This window comes from Camelus bactrianus, chromosome 6, assembly GCF_048773025.1.
Source record: "Camelus bactrianus isolate YW-2024 breed Bactrian camel chromosome 6, ASM4877302v1, whole genome shotgun sequence".
Taxonomy (NCBI): Eukaryota; Metazoa; Chordata; class Mammalia; order Artiodactyla; family Camelidae; genus Camelus; species Camelus bactrianus.
Genome location: NC_133544.1, coordinates 9,856,365 through 9,877,417, shown reverse-complemented (window position 1 = coordinate 9,877,417; position 21,053 = coordinate 9,856,365). Strand labels below are relative to the sequence as shown.

Sequence of the window (21,053 nt, the reverse complement as noted above, 5' to 3'; positions counted from 1 at the left end):
CTATATTTAGCTGCAACGCGGGGCCCAGCGGGATCAGGTTCTGTTGTGCCGCACGTCCCGGGAGAGGGACGGTGGGGGCCTGAAGATAATCTCCGGGCTGCGGTGCCCAGTGGCCTGGTTTCTGACCCAGGTAGTCTGGGGCCTGTCGGGTTGACGGCTGCTGCGTCCCCTGGGGGATGTGGATCCCAGGAGGATGAAGACGGGCTGTCTCTGACGCCTGCTGCCCGGGCATCTCGGCAGGACCTCCAAGGCCTCCGCGCTCAGGCCCCAGGCCTTCTGCAGCCCCTGTGCTCTCCGGGCCCCCGGCCTCGCTGCACCTGCCCACACGCCGCTGCCTTGGCCGCTCTTGGACCTGGGCTTCCTCTGCCCCCGCCCTCCGGCCAGGTTCTGTGGGGCGGCCGGGCGGGGTTAGGGTAGGTGCTGCACAGGTGGCCGCTGCGGTCTTGTCTCCCCTCCCGGCAGCTGCTGGGCGTTGACTCAGCCCTTCTCTTGGTCCCAAGTTCTCACCTGTAACTCGAGAGCCATGACTAGCCCTTTCCTCACCAGGCTGGTGTGAGGCTTAATGAGAAGGTCCAGGGCAGTGGGTGCTGGAGGCAAGTGCTCAGTAACTGTAACTATTGCCATGAGCCCTCCTAAGAGCCAGAAGCGGCATCAGCTGCTGGATGTGCGCCCCTACCTGTGGGAGCCAGGCCGAGAGGTGGGGGAGGGGAGGGGGAAGGAGGAGAGGGAGGAGGGGTGGGAGTTAGGGAGGAAGAGTGGTGGGGGACGGGGGGGGGGGTGAGTGGGGTGGGGAAGGCCTTCCAACAAAGGAGCAGGCTGCCCTGAGTCCCAGCAGATGGAGATTGTCTAGGTGCACCCGTGGGCGCAGGGCATCCCAGGCAGAGAGCACAGTGGGAGCCCAGGCCTGCAGTCTTGAAGCCTGTGGGGGTGGGCATGGCCAGAGTGTAGGGGAGGGGAAGGGCAGGCATGGGGCTGGAGGAGTCGGCAGGCCAGGCTGAGGGCGTGGACTGTGTAGGGGAGACCGTGCAGAGGTGGTTTGGGGCCTACCAGAGACAGACCTTTATCCTCTCACCTATCAGTGCAAGATCAGCATCCAAGGTGGGCGGGTAGCTCTGCTGCTCAGTCAGCGACCCCAGTTCCTACATTGCGGTGACATTCCTTAAAGCCTGTCGTCACCAGCATGTTTGAGGCAGGGAGCCAAGATGTCACGATCCTAGTATTGGAAGGCCCAGCCCCCATTGATAGACCCTGGGACCTCGGCCAGTGCCTCTGTCCTCCCTCCCAGGAGGGCCCAGACTCAGGAGAACTGCCTCAGAAATGGCCTTGGAGCGTCCCAGGCTCTGCTTGGTTGAGTCCTAGCTCTGCGATCTGGGACAGTCCCTGACACAGGGCAAGGACATGGGTTGGAGCCAGGCTGGGGGCCTCAGAGGAGGAGGGGCCACAGCTCAGCATCTTGGGCCCTGGGCTGCTCTGGTTTTTGCTGGAGTGGGAGGGAGAGGGTAGGGACAGACCTGAGAGTCATCTCAGTGGGGGTGGGGGAATCTAAGCAGTGCCAGGTCTTAGCAAAATTCCAGCAGAATCACTAAGGCCCTGCTGGTCTTCCTTGTCCCTACTCCAAGCCCCTCACCCCCCACAGGCTTCACATTCCCCTTAAAATAAGGTCCTAAAAGTTTATTCCTATCCCTCTTGACCTTCCTCTTTGTACATGCACGCACACGCTATTTTCAAAAAAATTGAGATGATGTTATGTGCTCTATGTGATTATTTCATTTAATCCCAGGTTGTATTAGCTCCACTTTGTGTTTCAGGAAAAGGAGGCTCAGTGAGGTTATGTACTTTTCCTAAGGTCACACAGCTGGTAGGCCTACCTGGTTCCAGAGCCTCACCCTCTGCATCCTGGGCATCACCTGTGGGTACAGAAGGCCGGCCTTGTCCCTGTTAGGGGAGCATTTGGGGCTGCAGAGCAGGCGGAGCTGGAATTCTGGGTGGAGGCCTGATCCAGCCTTCCCTTCTGCTGTGCTGTGAAACTCAAGCTCTGGGGTCAAATTCTAGCCCCAAGAGTCCTTGCTAAGGCTTTTTAAAAGGGGGTTCTATTGCCACTTAATTGTGGCTCTGCCCTTGAAGCGGGCCCCCAGCTGTCTGTATCAGAGAGCTTGGCCTTGGCTTTCTCTCTCCCAAAGCCCATGGGATAGAGGCTGCGCTGGGAGGTCTGAGACCTTGGCCCCTACCAGCTGGTCCTGCGTCTCTCGCCTTAGCCTTCTCTCGTCTAAAGTTTATTTCAGCCTCAAGGTACGCCCACAACTCCTCCCCGAATCACTGCAGCTTGCTGGAGAGGGGAGAGGAGGAAAAGGTTGAACCAGGGCAGTGAGGAGGGCTCTGGGGCAGGGTTTGGAAGGCAGTGGGTGGAGTTTCACAACAGGTTCTAGAATCCCTAGACCTGGGTTCAGATCCCAGCAGCACAGGACCTACGCAGCTGGGCAGGGCTCACGCTCAAGAGATTCCCTATTGGGTTTTATGTTCTGCCATCTCAGTCTTGGAATTCTGAATTTTCTGAGCAGGGTGCCCAGCATTTTCACGTGGCACTGGGTCTCACAAATTACACAGCCAGCCCTGTGAACAGCTATTAGCCGTGTGCATTTGACAAGCTACTTTGCCTCATCGATCCTCAGTGTTCTCATCTGCAGAATGGATCGAGGCTCCTCCCCTTGGAGGACTGTTCTGAGAATTCATTGAGAGACTCCAGGCAAAGAGCCAGGCAGCAGTAATCCCACACGGGTGCCAGTCTCTGGTAATGATGGCAGTCTTTCTGTAGGGCTCTTTAGGGCCTGATGGGGACAAGGATCTCCAGAACCTGTCTGTCCCCCAGCCTTGTCCATGTGCGAGATATTTCTGGCCAAAAATAAAATCATCCCTGGGAAGCGGACCATTCCACCATCCCCACAACCGCCACCCCCACCCCTGCTGTACCAGGTCAAGGAGTTTAGGGCTCTAAGCTGCCGGGAGATGAGGTACCAGGGGATTTGAGCCTGGGAAGACATGAGGGTCTGCTCGGCTGCTCCACCATCTGCTTTTACCTGGGGAGGGTCAGTCATGCGTCTTTCGTGAATGAAGGCCTGACGCCCAGAGCACTAACAGAAGCTCCCCACAAGCAGCCTCCCTCACCCTATGTCTTGGCTTATAGGACCCCTGTATCCCAGCAACTCAACTTCCCAGAGTTTCTGGAATCCTGATTCCTGAATTAATATCTCAGCTCAATAGTTTCCCAGCTGCGAGACCTTGGGCAAGTTACTTAACCTCTCTGGCCCTCAGTTTCTCCATCTGCGTGATACCAGGTTTGATCTCATGGACGTGTCATGTTAAATTCACCCCCACGTGGAAAATGCTGACAAGTGTGCTGGTGAACGTGAGCCCCTGCGGCAGCTGGCCTCCCTGCCTCCCCTCCACTCTGAGCCTGACGGGATAGCGTGCTCCAAAATGCCAGTCTGATCATGTTACTCCTTCAGCTGTCCGGTGCCTTCAGGATAAAGCCCAGACTACTTGGCCTGGCTTCTCCAAGCCTCCAGGCGGTGAGCACCTGCTCAGTGTCCATTTCCCCTTCTGGAGTTAAAAGCCCCAGGATTCCCTCTGGGAAACCTCCAGCCCTCAGTGCAGATCCTATGATGTGACTGTCAGTCAAGCCAAGGGGCAGGCACATGACCCAGGCTCAGCCAATTGGGCATGTTCTCTAAGGACCTTGATTCTTGAGGAGATGATGGAAAGGGGTTGGAAGGGTTCATCTTGGGGGTTATCCCCCTGAGTTCCTGCTGCCTGGATCTCCAGGGCTGCCCTGAGCCCCTGTCCTCTCTGAGCCTAGGTGGTTCTTCTTTTTCTTCTTCTTCTCCTTCTCTTCTCCTTCTCTTCTCCTTCTCCTTCTCCTTCTCCTTCTCCTTCTCCTTCTCCTTCTTCTTCTTCTTCTTCTTCTTCTTCTTCTTCTTCTTCTTCTTCTTCTTCTTCTTCTTCTTCTTCTTCTTCTTTTATTTTTTCTGGTGGGTGGTGGTATTTAGGTTTATTTAATTATTTTAATGGAATGAGATCAAACCTGGGACCTTACGCATGCTAAGCATGTACTCTACCACTGAGCTATACCCTCCCCACCAGCCTTTCCTCTGATTCTACGTAATCCCTCATGGCTTTCCACTGATGTCCTCTGCCCAGGGTAGCCCTGTCAGTTTCTGTTGCAGGCAACCGGAGATCCTGGCTGATATACCCTGGTCCCTGTTGGCAGCTTCTCCAGACACATCCCAAACCATTCCCATTCTGACCTTCACCTTCTGCTTTTAAGGATCTGCCTACGGTTCTCCCAGTCCATGCCTGTTACTTTGTGCCTCTGAACCTTCATCCCTGCCGTTCCTTCTGCCAGGAATGCCCTTCCCACCTTACTTCTTCTTGCTCATTCTTATCCTCAAGAACCACCTCAGACATTGTCACTCTGGAGGGACTTCCTCTAACCCTCCTCCCCACCCCATTCCACCCCCAGACTCTGACCCCCTGGGCAGATCCACACCCTGGGCTTCTCTCCCTCTGCGCCAGCTTTCCCTTTTCTGAACCCAAAGCCAGAACCAGGCCCTGCCCACCTTCATTTCTTGGTTGGTCTCAACAAATGTTTGATGGGCTCCAGGACCATAGAGGGGCAGACAGACCTTCTCAGGGACTCCCCGGCCAAGTAGGATCAAATCCATTGCCCACTGATGGGGTGAGGAGGGGAACTGCTAAGTGAGAGATGGGGGAATTGTCCAAGAATAACAGTGAGCCCAGTTTCTCTGGATTAGCCGTTGTCCCAGCCTTAGTCAGAGCCCCAGCCCCTGCCCCAGCTCCAGCCACAGACCTGACCTCACATCCCACCATCAGCCTCAACCCTGTTTCCGTCCCTGCATAGGCCCCAATCCCTGCCCCTGCCCCAGCCCCTGCCGCCACCTCTGCCCTCACTGCAGGCCCTCCCCACCCAGCATCCTTTCCCAACCCCCCTGAGGCTATGACTTCCCAGGCTGCCCTCTGCAGAGGCCCTGAGAAAGGCCTGGTCAGCTGGTTGGAGAGTGAATGGAGCGGGGATATCGGGGTGGGCCCCAGGCCCAGCTTCCCCCAGTGGCACAGGCCCAGCAGCTCCAACACCAGGTAACAGGGCCGAGCCACAGGCAGGAGCAGGGACAGGGCCCAGGGTTAGGTCCCGAAGGCTCCTTCAGTTTCCCCCTCCCCTGCCCTGGGCCAGGCTTTGTCCTGAGCCACGGGCAGGGCTGAGCCCTCCATGGTGGCTGAGTGTCCTAGCTGGGGAAGTGCCCGAGCTATAGCTACCCAAAATCAGATAAGAGGAGGTAAGAGGGGGAGTCCCAGGACAAGCCAGTGGGATTTGGGAAACTCACAAAATGGGAACATCAAGAAAGACCCCCACCTTGATCTTTGACCAAGATGACCAGCCTAGAAAGAAAGGCAAACATAGCCCACGTCTTCCCTGGGGTCACCAGTGCTTCTCCACCCCTTCTCCTTGGAACTGAACCAGGGGGCAGGGTGCGGAGGGCCACAGGACCGTGGGGAATCGAGCCCTGCACCCCCAGGTGGATCCTACAATGGACATGCTGTGAAGATAGGAGCCAGCATTGTGATGTCACAGGCTGGCTGTGACTTTGTGCTCCTGGAGCTGTCGGGTGAGTCAATGGTCCCCTTCCTCCTCCCCGTGCTCACATCCCCATGCCGGATGCTCAGAGCTGGAAAGGCTGACCGTGCAGCCCTCACTTTCTCTCCCTGGTCCTCTCACGTGCTGGGGCTGGCCCGGCGGATGGCCAATGAACAGCACTTAGCGAGACTTTCTTCTTTTGGCCACAATGAGCAACCAGGCTTAGGCGAGTGGCCCGGGAACTCTTTGCCACACTGTGTTGAAACTACCTGTTAACTAGGCCACCTTCCCAGCTTGACCATGAGCTTATTCAAAGTGTCTGTCTTGGCTCCCAATCTGGCTGGATAAGCTCTGTAGAAGCTCAGAGTATATGGTGTCAGTTAAATGCGTAACAGAGTGGAGGGGTGGGTAGGTAGAGGCAGATTGCTAAGTGCCTTCTCCCTGTGCAGGCCACTCTCTGAACCAGCCCCAGCTCTGACCTTAGGACTCTTTCCTGAATGCTCCTGGAAGCCAGCATAGGTTAGAAGTCCCAGGCATCTTGGTGTCCTTGAGACTTGATGCCACTGCAGAATGGCACATTTGATCCCTCCAGAGCTGGGGGCACAGCTCAGAGGTCCCATATTTTGGATTTAATGAAACCCAAGTCCAAATCCAGTCCCATTGTATGTCCTTGAGCTGGTCACAGGGGCCCCCTCTGAACCTCTGTTTCCTTTTCTATGAAGTTGGAATGTAACCTGGCTTCTGAGGACGGTCAGGAGGCTCAGAAGAGAAAACTGTGGCCTTGACTGTTGCTGCGGCCACTCGTCCTCTTCCTGCCTGGCCCATGTGGCCCTCATCGTCCAGTGCAGCCTGAGGTAGTGAGGGGCAATGCCGACGGCTGTGGACAGTGGCCAGAGGGCTGGCCCAAGCAATACCAGTGACAAGGACAGGGACCTGCAGGTGCTGTTCCAGGAACTCTGCCAGCTCCAGGCAAAGTATGAGTTGTCCTGGGCCCCACTGTGCCTTCTGCCTCAGCCCCAGTGCCACTGCAGTGGGCTAAGTGGCTGGGACTGAGCAAAACTGCCTGAAGAGACTGGGCCAGGAAATAGACAGGGAGGGGAGTGATGCCTGGGGGTAAATCAGGAGGGGCAGCTGATCTGCGAGTGGTGAGGAGGACAGGGCCTTAGCTCCCACCCTTTGACCTCAGACCTCGGGCCAGTCTCAGACCCTGCGCAAGCTTAGTCTCCCATCATGAAGGCAGGGCTGTGGGTGGCCTTCCCTGCACCTGTCAGCTCAGCCTCTCCAAAATTAACCTGCGGGGTTGCCACCCTGGTTCCGAGTGGAAACCCTGGGTCCTTGTCCTCTGGGAAGGCCTTCAATTTCAGGCTGCCCACAAAAGCCTGAATTAGACGCAGAAAGATGTGCCTATGAGCAATTTTATGGAGAAAACTTCCAACCCGTCCATCAGAGCCACACAGGGCTTCCCAATCCCAGTAAGGTTTAGCACCATGGTGTTTGCCGGGAAGGCATTTCCCCCTGCTTTTTCAGGACTGCATGGATGGGGAAATGGGGCCTGAGATGCAGAGTGGCTTGCCCTGGGACACTCAGCAGTCACTCAGATACCCACCACAGCCCTGTCCCACTCTGCCCTTTGCCCTTGACTGTTGACCTTGAATGGGCCCAGGGCAGGCAGCCTACTAGAGACTCATCTTGCTTAGTGATGCCGCTTGACAGTCAAGCATGGCTGGGCTGCAGCGCATGGCCATCCCCCTCTGGGAGCTGCTGCGGCCCCCACCTCAGACTGAGTGCTTATGATGTACAGGGCACCCCAGGCCCAGTCCCTGCCAGCCTTGAAGAAGGGTCTGGTTACCCCTGTCACAGATGGGCCACCCAGGCACAGAGAGGTGAAGCACCTGGCCGGGTCACCAGCTGCTGGGAGCTTAGGCCTTCTACCACCTGCTCAGCCTCCAGGAGAAGCTCTGTAGACCCCACACTAGAAAAACCTGGCCTTGCCCTCCCAGGGGCCCCTTCCTCGTGGCCTGACCACAGGCATCAGTTTGACCTGTCTGTGGCTCAGTTTACTCAGCAGTAGAATGGGGTGGAGACTCAAGTCAGTGGCCCACTGATGGGGAGAGTGGCTGGCCCAGTGTGGGTCCATTCATAGAGGGTGGTCCCCACAAGGGGTCACAACCCGGGAGCCTCCAAACCACGTTCTCATGCCTGGCTCTCACCAGCACCGAAATGTCTCTACAGGCAGAGGAGGCTGAAGAGGGAGGTGGAGAAGCACAAGCGTTTTGAAGATTATCTGATCAAGGTCCTTGAGAAAATCCCCAAGGGTACGTATGTAGCTTCCTCAGAAGGTCTGTCCTCTCTGCGGCTGCCTCCCAGCCTCGGCCCAGGGGCACATGTGACCTTACTGAGCCTCGAGCTCGCCTGCAGGGTGGGTGGTGGAGCCGGCCTCGCACCAGTGGCCAGGCCTGCGGCAAGTTCTCAGCACCTCGGTTTCCTTCTCTGCACGGTGGGAATAGCAACTGTTCCGGGGACGGGATGAACTCAGCTCGTGAGCAAGCAGCTCGGCGCCGACTGGCACCCAGTAAATGCCGGCTGTTACTGATTCCTCGTGTGTCTTCAGTTTTGCTGTTAGGAACTAAAATTACACAGACATCTGAAATGGGTTTTTGTGTTTTATCATAACTGGTACCAGAATCCATTGTTATCAGTGCTGAAAACTTGAGAGGAAAGGCAAGGGGAAACAAACATATGTGTTTTTATTTTTAGTATCATTATTATTATCTCAGCATCATCACTAATAAAAATTACTATTGCTGTTGATGAAATATTTACTCTGTGCTAGGCTCTTTAGTAAATCTTTCTTTCCTCTCCTTATGAGCTTCTGACAAGTGTGTTATCCAGGCTCAGAGACATTAAGGGACTTGCCCAAGGTTGCCCCGCCAGGAAGTGGTGGGGCTGGGTCTCAGACTCCGGTCTATCTGATTTCATAGCCACGGGGCTAAGTGCTCTGGAGCTGCAGGAGCCCCAGTGACTTTGCCCTGGAGATCAGGGAAGACTTCATGGAGGAGGTGGCCTCTCAGGTGGCCCAAATGAGTTCAGCAAAAGGGAACAGCATTGCAGACAGAGAGAACAACGCAAATGTAGGCTGGAGCCATGGCCCTGCGTGGTGGGTTTGGGAATGGTGAGTTCCAGTGTGCTGGGGCGCCAGAATCCGGCAGAGGATGCTGGGAGGTGAGATTGGAAGGTTGAGTAGCACCAAAGAGCCTTGATCACCAAGCCAAGGAAGGGGGTAGGGCCCCGGGTCACACACAGGGCTTGAAACAGACCCAGCACCCAAGGCTGCTTCTAGCAGCCTCCTAGTTTGGGGCCTTCCTAGTCCAGTGATTCCACCCTGTTCAACCCATCCAAAATGAATACCCACCAAAACTGGGGACCTCCTCACTCAGTTCAGCAGTGATCCCTGTCCTCTTCCTGCAGGCTCCCCCCTAACAGCAGTTTCTCTTGGGGGGCAGTCTCCTGCCTCACTGGGCAGCCTAGATCCAGAATCCCCATTCTCAGCCCTGAGGTGGCCTTTCAAGTGTTGATGCTTCTTTTGAAGAGATGGGTGTTGGGTGATGGGGCCAGGCATCTGCTGGACCAGTTCTGCTGTTTTGGAGTGAGCCTTGTGTGGACTGCCTGCGCCTCTCAACTTCAGGGTCCTGGAGCAACAGCAGAAGCCCCACCCGCCTTATTAGCATCACGGCAAGGGGCAGGTGAGGGCGGGGCATCCTGTGCCCGCCCATCCTGCCTCGACGCTGTCCCCATAGGCGACAACCAAGGGGAGGAGCCAGAGGGAGCCCTGGTGGAGGCCATGGTGGAGCACTACGGGAGGCTCTTCACAGTCAGCCAGGACGTCCAGAAGCATGTGCAGGCCTTCTCCAGGATGAGCCAGGCGGTCCACCAGAGCCTGGCGTCTCTAGAGGAGGGCCACAGGGCTCTTATCCCGGTAACAGCTGCCTGAAACCTGGCCCCTTCCCCTTGACCCAGGGAATCCCTTCCTCTGCACCCCGGTGGTGGGGGGGGGACAGAGGGGAAGCAGGGGTGGGCTGCGGGGGAGGGGCTGTCACTCCAGAGCCTTGTTGTGTACCCCTTTCCCTCCCCTTCTGCTGGCTGACTCGGGGTTTCTCCTGAGGGAGGCTCAACTTATGCTTAAGAGGTGTTCCTGGCAGAAAAGCCAGGAGATCTGGATTCGGACAGACTGGGGTTCAAATTCCAGCTCAGCTTCTGACTAGCTGACTGACCCTGGGCAAGTCTGTACCTTTTCTGAGCCTCCGTTTCTTCCTCTGTCAAGTGAGGGCAACGCAGCCTAGCTAGTAGGTGGTTGTGAGTAAGTGCCCCAAGAAGTTATCCTATTTGGTTCATCTTTTAATAAGTTGAATATTCGCCAGGAGGGATGGGCATTCTGTGCAGAAGAAACTGCCTTGGCAAAGTCATGGCAGGATGAATTTTTGTGCGGCAGCTGAGACCTGGAGACACGGAGGGGACGGGGACATAAGAGGAAGGGGACTTGGAGAGGAAGGCTGACAGGTGCGTTGATTCTTGCAAAGGACCATGGCATGGTGTTTGCAGCGAGTCTCTGCCCCCTAGTGGCACCACTGAAATTCTACACCATTTAGTGCCTTTTTTCCTTCATGGGCCGAGTGCCGGTGAGAAGCACTTAATAAGCTTGATCTCATTTAAATCTCACCCCAGCACCTGGAGGTAGGTGCTTCTATTCCTAGAGCTGAGACTAGAGGAGGTGAGTGAGGTGAGTGTGCAAAGTGCACGGTTGGATCCCAACTGCGTTTAAATTTTTTATATTTTGTTCATCATGGATTTTTTTTGCCTTAACTTTGATTTTTTTTAAACATTGCATTAAAATATTATTTCTATTAATTCTGAGTTAAACGTTAGTCCCAGGCGTGCTACTCCTCTCATTTTCTAAGTAAGGGAACTAGGGCTCAGAGACAGGAGGACATGTGTATATCCTGTGTCCTCCAAACACAGCCCATGGGGCCTGGCGGGGAGTGAGCCCCTCAGGCCTGGGCCGCAGGTCTTCACAGCCTTGCTCCCCCCAGGTCCTCCCAACAGCCCCTGTGACTGAAAGGGTCCAGACTGGTGGCTCTGGTTACAGTGAGGAAAATGGGGCTCTGGGGCTGAGCTGGGATTCAAACCCAGTCGGCTTGGACATGACCTTTCCTGCATCCCTGGTGCTTTGGATGCCCCTGACCACCTGGAACGTTCCCCTCCTCCATCTGCATCATTGCTCAGACCGCCCTGAGTGGTGAGCTCGTCGGGACCGGGACCAGTCCCAGGGCAGACGGTGCGGGAGGATTGGCTGCATCGAGGTGACCCAACCCCTCTCGCCACAGAGCCTCAAGATCCAGCTGTGCCAGCTGCAGAGGAGGTGTCACCGCAAGCAGGAGCAGTGGCAGCCGCTGGAACGTGGTGTCACCTACCAGAAGGACACGGGCAGCTGTAATGTGAGTCCAGTCTGCTGGCTGGGGGCTGCCATCTCCTCAATAATCATCGGCCCCCAACACACACCCACACCCACACACACCCACTTACCCCTCCCTGCTGGCTGCTAGCGTTCAAAGGGCTTCTCTCAAATGAGGCAGATGCTGTTACTTCGCAGGTGGGAGAACTGAGGCCACTGATAGTTAAGGACCGAGCTCTACCAAGAGAACCAGCTGGGATCCCCAGTCCAGTCCCAGAACCTAGCATGTGCACTTGTAAATACTGGTTGATTCTTACTCATACCTATTTCACAGATGAGAAGAGTGATGCTCAGAAGGAACAAGTCAGGGCTGAAGTCAGGGGCCAGGATTGCTGGGCTTAATCCATTGAGCTGCTTCATACTGGCCTTAGGATTGTGGACCAGTTACCCTTCAGACCCCCGGGTGCTTCCCATACCACAGCCTGGGCTCCTTCGGCCCCAGGGGCTGCTGGGAGGACACGGGGGAGCGAGGCCTGGCACACAAGGCTGCGCCTTTCACATGGGCAGGGTGCAGTCAGCAAATGTGGGACCTTCTTAGGCTCCGTGGGCTTCTAGTTTGAAAGTCATGAGGGTTGGGGTCTGTGGGCTGCTGAAGGTTGAGGGAGGGCGCTGGATTGGCCACAGTTTATAGAGCCCTTTCTGGGTCTTTCTCTTTAAGGTGGAAAGCAAGGCTGCTGCAGCTGATCACAGCCCTGAGGGCCTGCAGTCAAGCCCGCCCTCCTCCACGCCCTCTTCTGGCCCCTTCCCTGGGTGTAGACCACAGATGTCCCCAGCCGGGAGGACCCTCTGGAAAGTTAGTCGGTCCAGTGTCCTCCTTTGCAGGGAAGGATGCTCTGGCCCCGAGGAGGGTGGGGACTCATCCAAGCCCCTTTGGGTGTGGAGCACAGACCAGGATGAGAAGGGGGATCCTGGCTCCAGGAGGCTGCTCTGGCCTGAGGGAGCTGGGGACAGGGGGTGGGGGATTCTGGGAGAGGGCCTGAGCCTTCTCATCCTGCAGAACCAGCTGCTCAACCACATGCAAGTGGCCATCAACCACATGGCCCAGCAGTGCTGCTCCCCTGCCCGCGGCATGCCCAAGAGCATGGGCCTCTTCTCCAAGCTCAACCTGATCCAGGTGAGGGCTTCCGCTGCCCCAGGCTCGCCTCCCACCTGAGCCTGTCCTGCTTCGCTGCCCTATCAGCCCCTCCCTCCGCAGCTGCCTGGCCCCCGTGTGGGTGCAGTTGGGTGTCAGGGTCTCTTTTAGCTTCTGGACAAACCTGTAATGAGCATCAATTGGGTGCAGGGTCAGAGGGCTGTAAAGGAACTCACTCCTGCCCTGCCTGGTCTTAATGTGTAGCCCCATCCCGGCACATCACACATGCACACACACACACACACACACACACACACACACACACACACACACACACACTGGGTGTACACTCACGTGGGAGCTCAGCATACCCTACATGAAACATACACTGATACACCTGCAAACAAACACACCAAGATGCACACAGATGTGTTTCCACGTTTACACCAGAAGGGGCATTTCAGGGACTGAGGGAGCCTCTGTGTGGGGTCCTCATTTTTAACTTCAGACTCTCATCAAGTCCACTGAGCTTCCCCTTCTCACTGGGCAGGTCCCCACCAGGACAAAACCCCTAGCAGTCATAATTCTAGTGCTGCAGTAATGCAGGACATGGGATCAGATCAGCTTCCACCAACAACAGCATCTCTGGTTTATCTGTAATATTCGCTTTACTGAGACAAAATTCACATACCCTAACATGTACCCTTTTAAAGTGCACACTTCAGCGTTTTCGGTACAGTCAGAATTGCACAACCATCATTAGTGTCTAACCCCTGAATCTTTTCATCACCTCCCCAGAATACATTCTATATCTGGCCTCTTTCACTTTGCATAATGGCTTCCAGTTTCACTCATATGGTAGCATGACTCATACGTCCTTCCTTCTTATGACTGAATAATATTCCATTGTATGGATGGACCACATTTTGTTTATCCATTCATCAACTGATGGACATTTGGGTTGTTTTCCCTTTAAGGCTATCTGAATAATGCCACTATGAACAGTTGTGCCCATGTCTTTGTGTGGACATATCTTTTCAGTTATCCTGGGTACATACTTCGGAGTGGCATTTCTGAGTCATGCGGTAACTCTATGTTTAACATTTTGAGGAACTGCCAAACTGTTTTCCAAAGTGGCTGCGTAATTTTGCAATCCTATGGTCAAAGTATGAGGGTTCCAATTTCTCCACATCCTTGTCAACACTTGGTATTGTCTGTCATTTGTAATCTAGTCATCCTAGTGGTTGTGAAGTGGTCTCTCATTGTGATTTGCATTTCGCTGGTGATCCTTTCTTGTATTTATTGGCCATTTGTGTATCTTCATTGGAGATATGTCTATTCAGACCCTTTGCCCAATTTTTAATTGGATTGTTTGTCTCTTTATTGTAAAGTTCTAAATATCCTTTATATATTCTGGATACAAGTTTCTTATCAAATAAGTGATTTGAAAATATTTTCTCTCACTCTGTAGGTTGTCTTTTCACTTTGATGGTGTCTTTTTAAAACACAAAGATTTCAATTTTGATGAAACCTAATTTATAAATTTTTATTTTGGTTACTTGAGCTTTAGAAATCATTTCCAAGAAATTATTGCTTAATCCAGGATCATGAAGATTTACACCTAAGTCTTCTTAGAAAGTTTATAGTTTTTGTTCCAGTATGTCATTTTATAATCCATTTTAGTTTATGTATATGGTATAATACAGGGGGTCCAAATTCATTTTTGCATGAAGATACTCAGTTGTCTTTGATACCATTTGCTGAAAAACTACTCTTTCCTCATTGAATTATCTCCTCATCCTTGTCAAAAATCAACTGACTGTATATGTGAAGGTTTATTTCTGGACTCTCAGTACCGCACTATCTTGATTATTGCAGGTTTGTAGTAAGTTCTGTCATTGGGAAGTGAGTCTTCCAGCCTTGGTCTTCCTTTCTGAGGTTGTTTGACTGTTGTAACAGCATGTCTGGCATCGTGAGTGGAAGTTCAGTGCCCGGGTGGGTTTCAGGCCCGGCATGACCCAAGGCTCAGTAGCACCACGAGGACCCATCATTTCCACCTGCTCCTGTCTGCCGTCTTCAGCACTGGCTCCATCCTAAATCATAACTTGCTTCCTCATTGGAGGCAGGTTCAGTGGAGTTGTTCAAACTCAGGATTCTTAGCGCCTCTGGGACACCGCGGGGCAAGTCCCCAGTCCAGTGTTGTCCAGCAGAGACCGTCAGCCATGAGCAAGGCTGCATCTCATCCGAGAAGAACTTCTCACGAGAATCTCACAGGCAGTGTCAGGGGCACCCTGCTCCGCGGCTCAGCTCCGGGGGCCCCATTCACACTGAGCGCTGCGTAGTCAGCATCCCCTGGGGCATAGCTCCTTCATGTTGTGATACGAGTGATGAACGTATGAGTCTGGGCATATTTGTCTAAATAGTACATTCATTTCATCTTCTTCCCAAGAAAAAGAAAGAAATTACCCAGTGATGTCAGGGGGTCCCAAAGATCTCCCTCCACAATCACTCCGTCAAGACTTAGAGTCACCCTCATGGCTCAGCATTGTGCTGGGGAAAGAGTTGGAGGTGGGGGCAGGTAAAGGTCACCTGGCCCATAAGAAATGAATGCCCCTCAGAGAGGGAGCCTGGGGCAGACAGGGTGGGCTTCTTGGAAGAAGCAGTGAGAAGAGGCAGGCAACCACATTCAGAAAGCCACACAAGGACTGGACTCTGAATCATCCAGCTCTGCCACTGCTGGGCTGTGTTGCTTCAGGCAAGTCACCTAACCTCTCTGAGCCTCAGTATGCTCATTTGCCAATTGGCATTGATACAACATTCTTCGCAGGGCCCTTGTGAAAGCTAAAGGAGATGCAAGCCAACTTTTGATGGTGCTCTGGTCCCTAGGAAGTGGTGTTCAGGGGCCAGAGCACAGGCAGGTGAGAGAGATTTCTTTTTCCTCCCAGGAATTTATGTTGGACAAAATGGAGACTGTGAAGTTTATCTCACTGCTCAAGGGACCCAGAGCGTGCTGGTCAGGGGACAATCCCAAGGACCAGGGCCTCAGAAGGTACCCCAGACCCTTCAGGAAATATTCAAAGAGTCAAGATTCGATCCCCAGAACCCCCTTTCCCAGAACCCAGATTTCAGAATGCTCCAGCCTGTACTGACACAGCCCGCGACCATGCAACCCTGCCAGCATCACGACCATCTCCTTACCTGCGTGGCCCCCTTTATTCATCGCCAGCGCTCCAAAGTGGGTAGGAGCCAGCCTGCGGGCAGAGAGAGGGCAGCCAGGATCCTGGGGCCAGCTGGGGTTGTGGGGATGCTGTTTCCCGCGTTGGGGGATTGGCAGGGGTCAAGGTGAGGTCTGTCTGGTACTGTGGGGGAAAGAGAGAGGGAGGTTCCTGAGGCAGCAGCCGGGTGGGAAGTCCAAGGGGGAAGACCTGCACCCAGAAGCCGGGGCTGCAATTCTCACTGTCCCCAGTGGGATCGTCTGAGACCAAGGAGCTTTGGATACATGCCCGTCTATTGGGAATGCCCGAGTCACAGGAACTCTCACAAAGAGCCACCTGGAGCTATGGGAGGCATGGAGCTGGCCTTGCCCACACTAGACTGGGGGCACTCAGTTTGTAGAGGGGCATCTCACCACTGGCTCCCAGAAACTGAATACCAGTCAGTGCCTTCTGCCCACCTGAGGGTCCCAGAGCTGCCTGGAGTGCTACTGTCAGGGGGAGTTGGGTAAGGCAAAGTCCCTTTCTGGGCTGGTGTGAACTTGGTGCAAGGATGTCTAAGGGAGTCCCCTGTCCAGTCTGACACTGGAAATGTCTGCGTGGATGGCACTGGCCTGGTGTTACTGAGACGCTGGGGTAAGAATCATCCTAGCAACCCCCGCAGGCTGAGAAGGATTCACCTCTGGGAGTCTGCTGACGTTAACTGATTCAGGGACAAGTTGAAAGTTCAGAGCAGCTGGCTTTCAGGGCAACTGGTTTGTGGCGAACAGTGGCAAGTCAACAAATGAACTTTCAAAGAGAAGTTTCAGAAAGGATGCTGCTGTTCCTTCAACGGACACTGAAGGTCTGCCGTATTCCAGGTGCCGCTGGGAGAGGGGGTAGGAGGTTCGGAGGGAAGGAGGGTGGGGGATTGAATAGCACTTGGCCACTGACTTCATTAGGGAAGCCAAACATGATAAAGAAGGTTAGGTCAGGTCTTAAGAGCAGTTTAAAGAAAGTGGGATCTGAGAAGCATCATTTCTAGTTTCCAATTTCTCAGGTCTCTGGAGCAAAGAGGGTGCTTTGGAACCCAGGTAGGGCTTGAGTCACATTTCAGAAAGGAGAGGTTGGGGGAGGGCTAGAGAAAGTGAGGGAAACACCGGGGAGGGCTTCCAGCTTGGCTGGAGTACAAAGAACCCGAGGGGCAAGTCTGAGAAGGTGTGCTGGGGAGCCACCGGGCGTCCCCAAGGCCAGGCTCGGAAGTTTGGACTTTGGTCTAGGGGGTCACACACAGGGGTGGCTTAGTCCATGCTGGCTGCTGTAACAGAATACCATACACCGGGTGGCTTAGCAACAGCTCTTTATTTCTCATCATTCTGGAGGCTGAAGTCCAAGACCAAGGCACCAGCAGGTGTCTGGTAAAAGCCCACCTCCTGGCTCACATGGTGGAAGGGGCGAGGAAGCCCTCTGGGGTCTCTTTTATAGGGACGCTAATCCCATTTGTGAGGGCTCCGCCCTCATGACCTAATCACCTCTAAGAGGCTCCCCCACCTCTTAACAGCGTCACACTGCGGGTTAGAATTTCAACATGTGAATTTGGGGGAGACAGAACATTCAGTTCAGACCACAGTCATTCTTCTCTATTTGCATTCTCTCCCCACAACATCCATTTTACAAAGAGATCTGAAGTATCCCATTAATCTCCTTGGAGTGTGGGGGCACACGTTAGGCCAAGGATTCTTAGATCTGAACATTCCTCGGAAAGCTTGTTACAACAGAGTGAGGGCCCACCCTTATCTGATCCAGCGGGCCTGGGGTGGCCAGGCTTTAGAATCTGCATTTCCAACAAGTTCCCAGGTGATGCTGATGCTTCTAGTCCCACGGCCCCACTTTGAGAACTGCTGCTTTGGAGTCATGGCAAATTCCCAAATGCCTGAGCTGGGTTCTGTTCCACCTGGAGCACCGACTCCCCCTGCCTGGACTCCAGGCCCCATCAGCACTGTGGGAACCTGACATTCTGGGAGGGCTGCCTGTACCCCATCTGACCTGCTGAAGGTGCTGGATATAACACCTCCTTAGGGACCCAGAGCACCATTCTCTGGCTTTGTGGCTTTGCCCACTAGGGGTCTGTGAACAGCTGTTGTCATTCTGTCCCCTGCCATCTGCCTGTTGTGCATTTGTAGGTCTAGTTCAGATGTTTGATCACCCTCCTTGGGGAGGAGGAATATCAGAACAGATGCCTGGTGTGGCAGTGACCTGGCCATTAATCTAAGTTTGCAGTGAGCCTCCTAGTCTTTTAGGAGCTCCCAGTCTCCCCTGGGTGGGGCTTGGGTCATAAAATTGACAAATGGGCACTACGCTCAGGGGCGCTGCTCTCTCCGGCCGCTGGCATGTGCTGAACCCTGGGGGTCATCCTTGCTGGGCTTTTTTGTCACACAGCTCTCTCAGCCCTGCCCCTGTGCTTTAAAGCACTCCCCTCCTGGGTTCCATATGAGCTGGAGAAAGGCCTTTGAGTGTATTTGGAGGGGAAAAGCTGGAAATACCATTTCATCTGACTGCTCATCCAGACCCTGAGACCCCAAGACACTAGGAGGCCTAGGGCTTGGACACTTTCTGAGACTGAGAGCTCATTACCTGACATCTAATTCCAGCTTTAATTTTCTTCAAGTGTGAGAAAAGCCTTCCTACACATCATTTGGGAAGAGCTGGGTTATTAGCTAATGGCTGGTGCTGAGAAAATTGCCTGTTTGGCAGGAAAATCAAATTATGTCCTTTTTCCACACCGTATTCTGTGGTATATTCCAGTTCCTTTGAGTGGTGGTTTCCCAACTTTAATGTTTATTAAAATCGCCTGTGACACTTGCTAAACAGGGCTTATTCTCAAAAATTCTGATTCTGGCATGAGACCCCCAACCCCAATCTGGATTTTTAACAAGCATTCCAGATGGTTCCGATGCCGACTAGTCTCTGATTACAGCGTGTGAAACACTGGGTTTCTCAGTGTCAAAGAGAGGAAAACCTGCTCCTCATTTACTTGGTCTTGAATCGGGAAGAACTTTAGAAGCATGGACGCAATAGTGCATCTACCTCAGAGCACAGCAAAATATCTAAAGACAATAAATGGAGAGAAATGATGAGAAATTTGAAAATGAGCCAATGTTTTTGATACTCGAAAAACTCTTACGAAGTAAAAAAAATCGATGTCAATTGTTCATTTCAGCAAATCACAAAATAAAAATGGCCTATAAACATGAAAACTATTTCGCCTCACTAAAAATTTACATCATGTCATTTCTGCCCATCAGAAAATTTTTAGCAAATACACGAATGCGTGTAAGACAGGCCCTTCAACACTGAGACGTTTGCATAAACTCTCTGGAAAGCAATTTGATAAGAAGGAGGTCTCAAGAGGCTTAAATTTTTTTGTCTTTTGGCTCAGTGATTCTTAGATCAAGAAATTTATGTTAATAAAACCAGAGCTATTTGGTTCAAAATGACAGAAAGCCCAACTTGGCTTAAACTCAACTTGGCTTAAGCCCGAAAGAATGAATTAGCTTATAAAACAGAAAGACCAGGGATTCCAGAGCTTCAGGAACAGCTTGATCAGGAGCTCAATGTCAACAGAATCCAGAAATGCATGGGTGTATTTCTGTGCTCCTACATCTTGGCTTCAGTGTAAATAGGATGGCTGCCTACAAGCACAGTCCTGCATCCTTTAAAGTTGAGGTTAGAGGAAAAGGGAGAATGTCTCTTCCCAGTAAACCCTGGCAAGTCCCAGAGTTTACTCTGATTGGATCACCTTGGGTCAGGTGCCTCTCTCTAAACAAATTCCTGATTGGCCAGGCCTAAGCTCCCTGTTCTTCCTGAACGAATCTCTGCAACCGTGGGAGATTCCCTACTCTGATTCCCAGGCTTGGGTCAAATTTTTGTTTGAGTTTTAGTGAGGTGTCTTCCATGGCTAGAGACCAACCACATGAATTGAAAGAAGGGGACAGATGGTTCCCCCAAAGGGAAATCAGGCTACTGTCATCACAGGGAGGTGGGACCTGGCACTGGGCAAGCATGGGCCAGAAACGCCCATTACAATGCAGAAACTGTGTCTGTACAAAGATGCCCACCAATTGTCACTTACAGTTACCCAGTTGTAAACAACCTCAGTATCTCAGACGAAGAGTCCAATAAATGATGCAAAACTTCATGATCTTATGATTCTGCAGCTATTAAATTACGTTTTCAAAAATATTTGATGTAAGGAAAACTGTCTATAGGGTATAAAGTTAAGTGGAAAAAGCAAGGATTTTTTTAAAAAGTTGAATGTAAATCCAATTTAGTAAAAATTATATATGTAAAAAAAAGGGAATATATGTAAGGGACCAAAGCAGTGCTTCTAAAGTGGGAGGACGCTGACCCTGGGATCAGGGCGGCAGATTGAATTTCGGTCCCAAGTCTCCACCCGCCTGTGGTGGCATCTACAGAAGTTCAAGCTCTTGCCAGGGGCTCCTGGTGGGCAAAGTATTCATCTCCACCTCTTAACTTTGGGTTGGCTATGTGACTTGCTTTGGCCAATGGGATGTTAGTGGATTATGACACAAGCAAAGGCTTACAACTTATTGTGCAGTAGGATTTATGTGCCCCTGGGAGTCCCCTGGTTGCAGGGGGATGAGAGCCACTTGGAGCAGACACAGACCTTACCTGCAGCTTGGATCCACCAACATCATTCAATCCTCAGCCAACCCACAGACCCCTGAGTGCACAATAAATGCTTATAATTGTAAACCAGTGAAGTTGGAGGTTGTTTGTTATGCAGTATTACAGCAATAGCTGTCAGATACACCCACACATTTCTGCAGATTCCATATTCTCTCCAACCCAAGAATCACCATCGTGTGTGGATCTGATCCACCTGCTGGGCATGAATTGTGTTCCTGAAGAATGCTGAGATGTAGAAAAGGGATAAAGAACTCTGTTCTGCGTTAACAGTAGTGAGCCATGGATTGTAGGATTCTAATTTTTAATTTTCTTCTTTATATTTATATATATTTTCCAAAGTTTGTGGAATAAGCATGGTTAACTTTTATAACCAGAGGAGGGGGAAAAGCTATTCAAAAATTGGAAAACAAAATTGGAAACCAGCTCTTCATGGCATCTCATTGATCCTAACCTTTTACGTCTCCAAGAACAAAGCTAATTGTCAAGTCCTTCACCCACAGAATTGTCTTCAAGTCTCTGAAGACAGGGTCCTTGGCCCCTGCACATTGTCTTTTCTCCAAAGTTTGGCAACTCTGGTTTCTTGATTGTGGCTCTGCTTTTTGAATGGGTCCCACTGGTCTCTTGCCTTAAAATGTGGTGTGTCCCAATCTGAGTTGAGGTAAGGAAGCCGGCCAGACAGCGATAACGGAAAACACCTGGAAGAGGCTTCCCTGCCATGGCCCCAGCTGCAAAGGTGCTAGGCATTCCTGCCTTCACTCCCAGCCCCTCACCCTGGGGCGTCATGCTCTGCCCAGCCCTGCTCTCCACCCAGGAACAGCCGGGCTACTTCGAGGCTTGTGCTCAAGGCTGTAAATGCTGGCCAGTCCATGGGAACATCTCAACATCTTCAAACCCGAACCCACCTGGCACCAGCATGTTTCTCTT

General features: G+C 52.6%; 1 protein-coding gene across 1 annotated transcript; it reads left to right on the top strand.

Moving 5' to 3' along the window:
- Positions 1 to 803: 803 nt before the first annotated feature.
- Positions 804 to 20,423, top strand: CCDC197 (coiled-coil domain containing 197). Its single transcript, XM_074364833.1, has 7 exons — positions 804 to 6,621; positions 7,880 to 8,159; positions 9,333 to 9,390; positions 9,445 to 9,623; positions 11,029 to 11,139; positions 12,154 to 12,270; positions 15,174 to 20,423. The coding sequence occupies exons 1-7, from the start codon at positions 6,515 to 6,517 to the stop codon at positions 15,375 to 15,377; spliced, it is 1,056 nt and encodes a 351-aa protein (XP_074220934.1). The 5' UTR covers positions 804 to 6,514; the 3' UTR covers positions 15,378 to 20,423.
- The last annotated feature ends 630 nt before the right edge of the window (positions 20,424 to 21,053 follow it).

Bases quoted from the DNA above. Each gene is read 5' to 3' on its own strand.
- CCDC197 (XM_074364833.1), top strand. From the start codon at position 6,515: ATGCCGACGGCTGTGGACAGTGGCCAGAGGGCTGGCCCAAGCAATACC. The intron at 9,391-9,444 runs GTGAGGGCGGGG...CTGTCCCCATAG, and splicing joins AGCATCACGGCAAGGGGCAG to GCGACAACCAAGGGGAGGAG. The intron at 9,624-11,028 runs GTAACAGCTGCC...CTCTCGCCACAG, and splicing joins GCCACAGGGCTCTTATCCCG to AGCCTCAAGATCCAGCTGTG.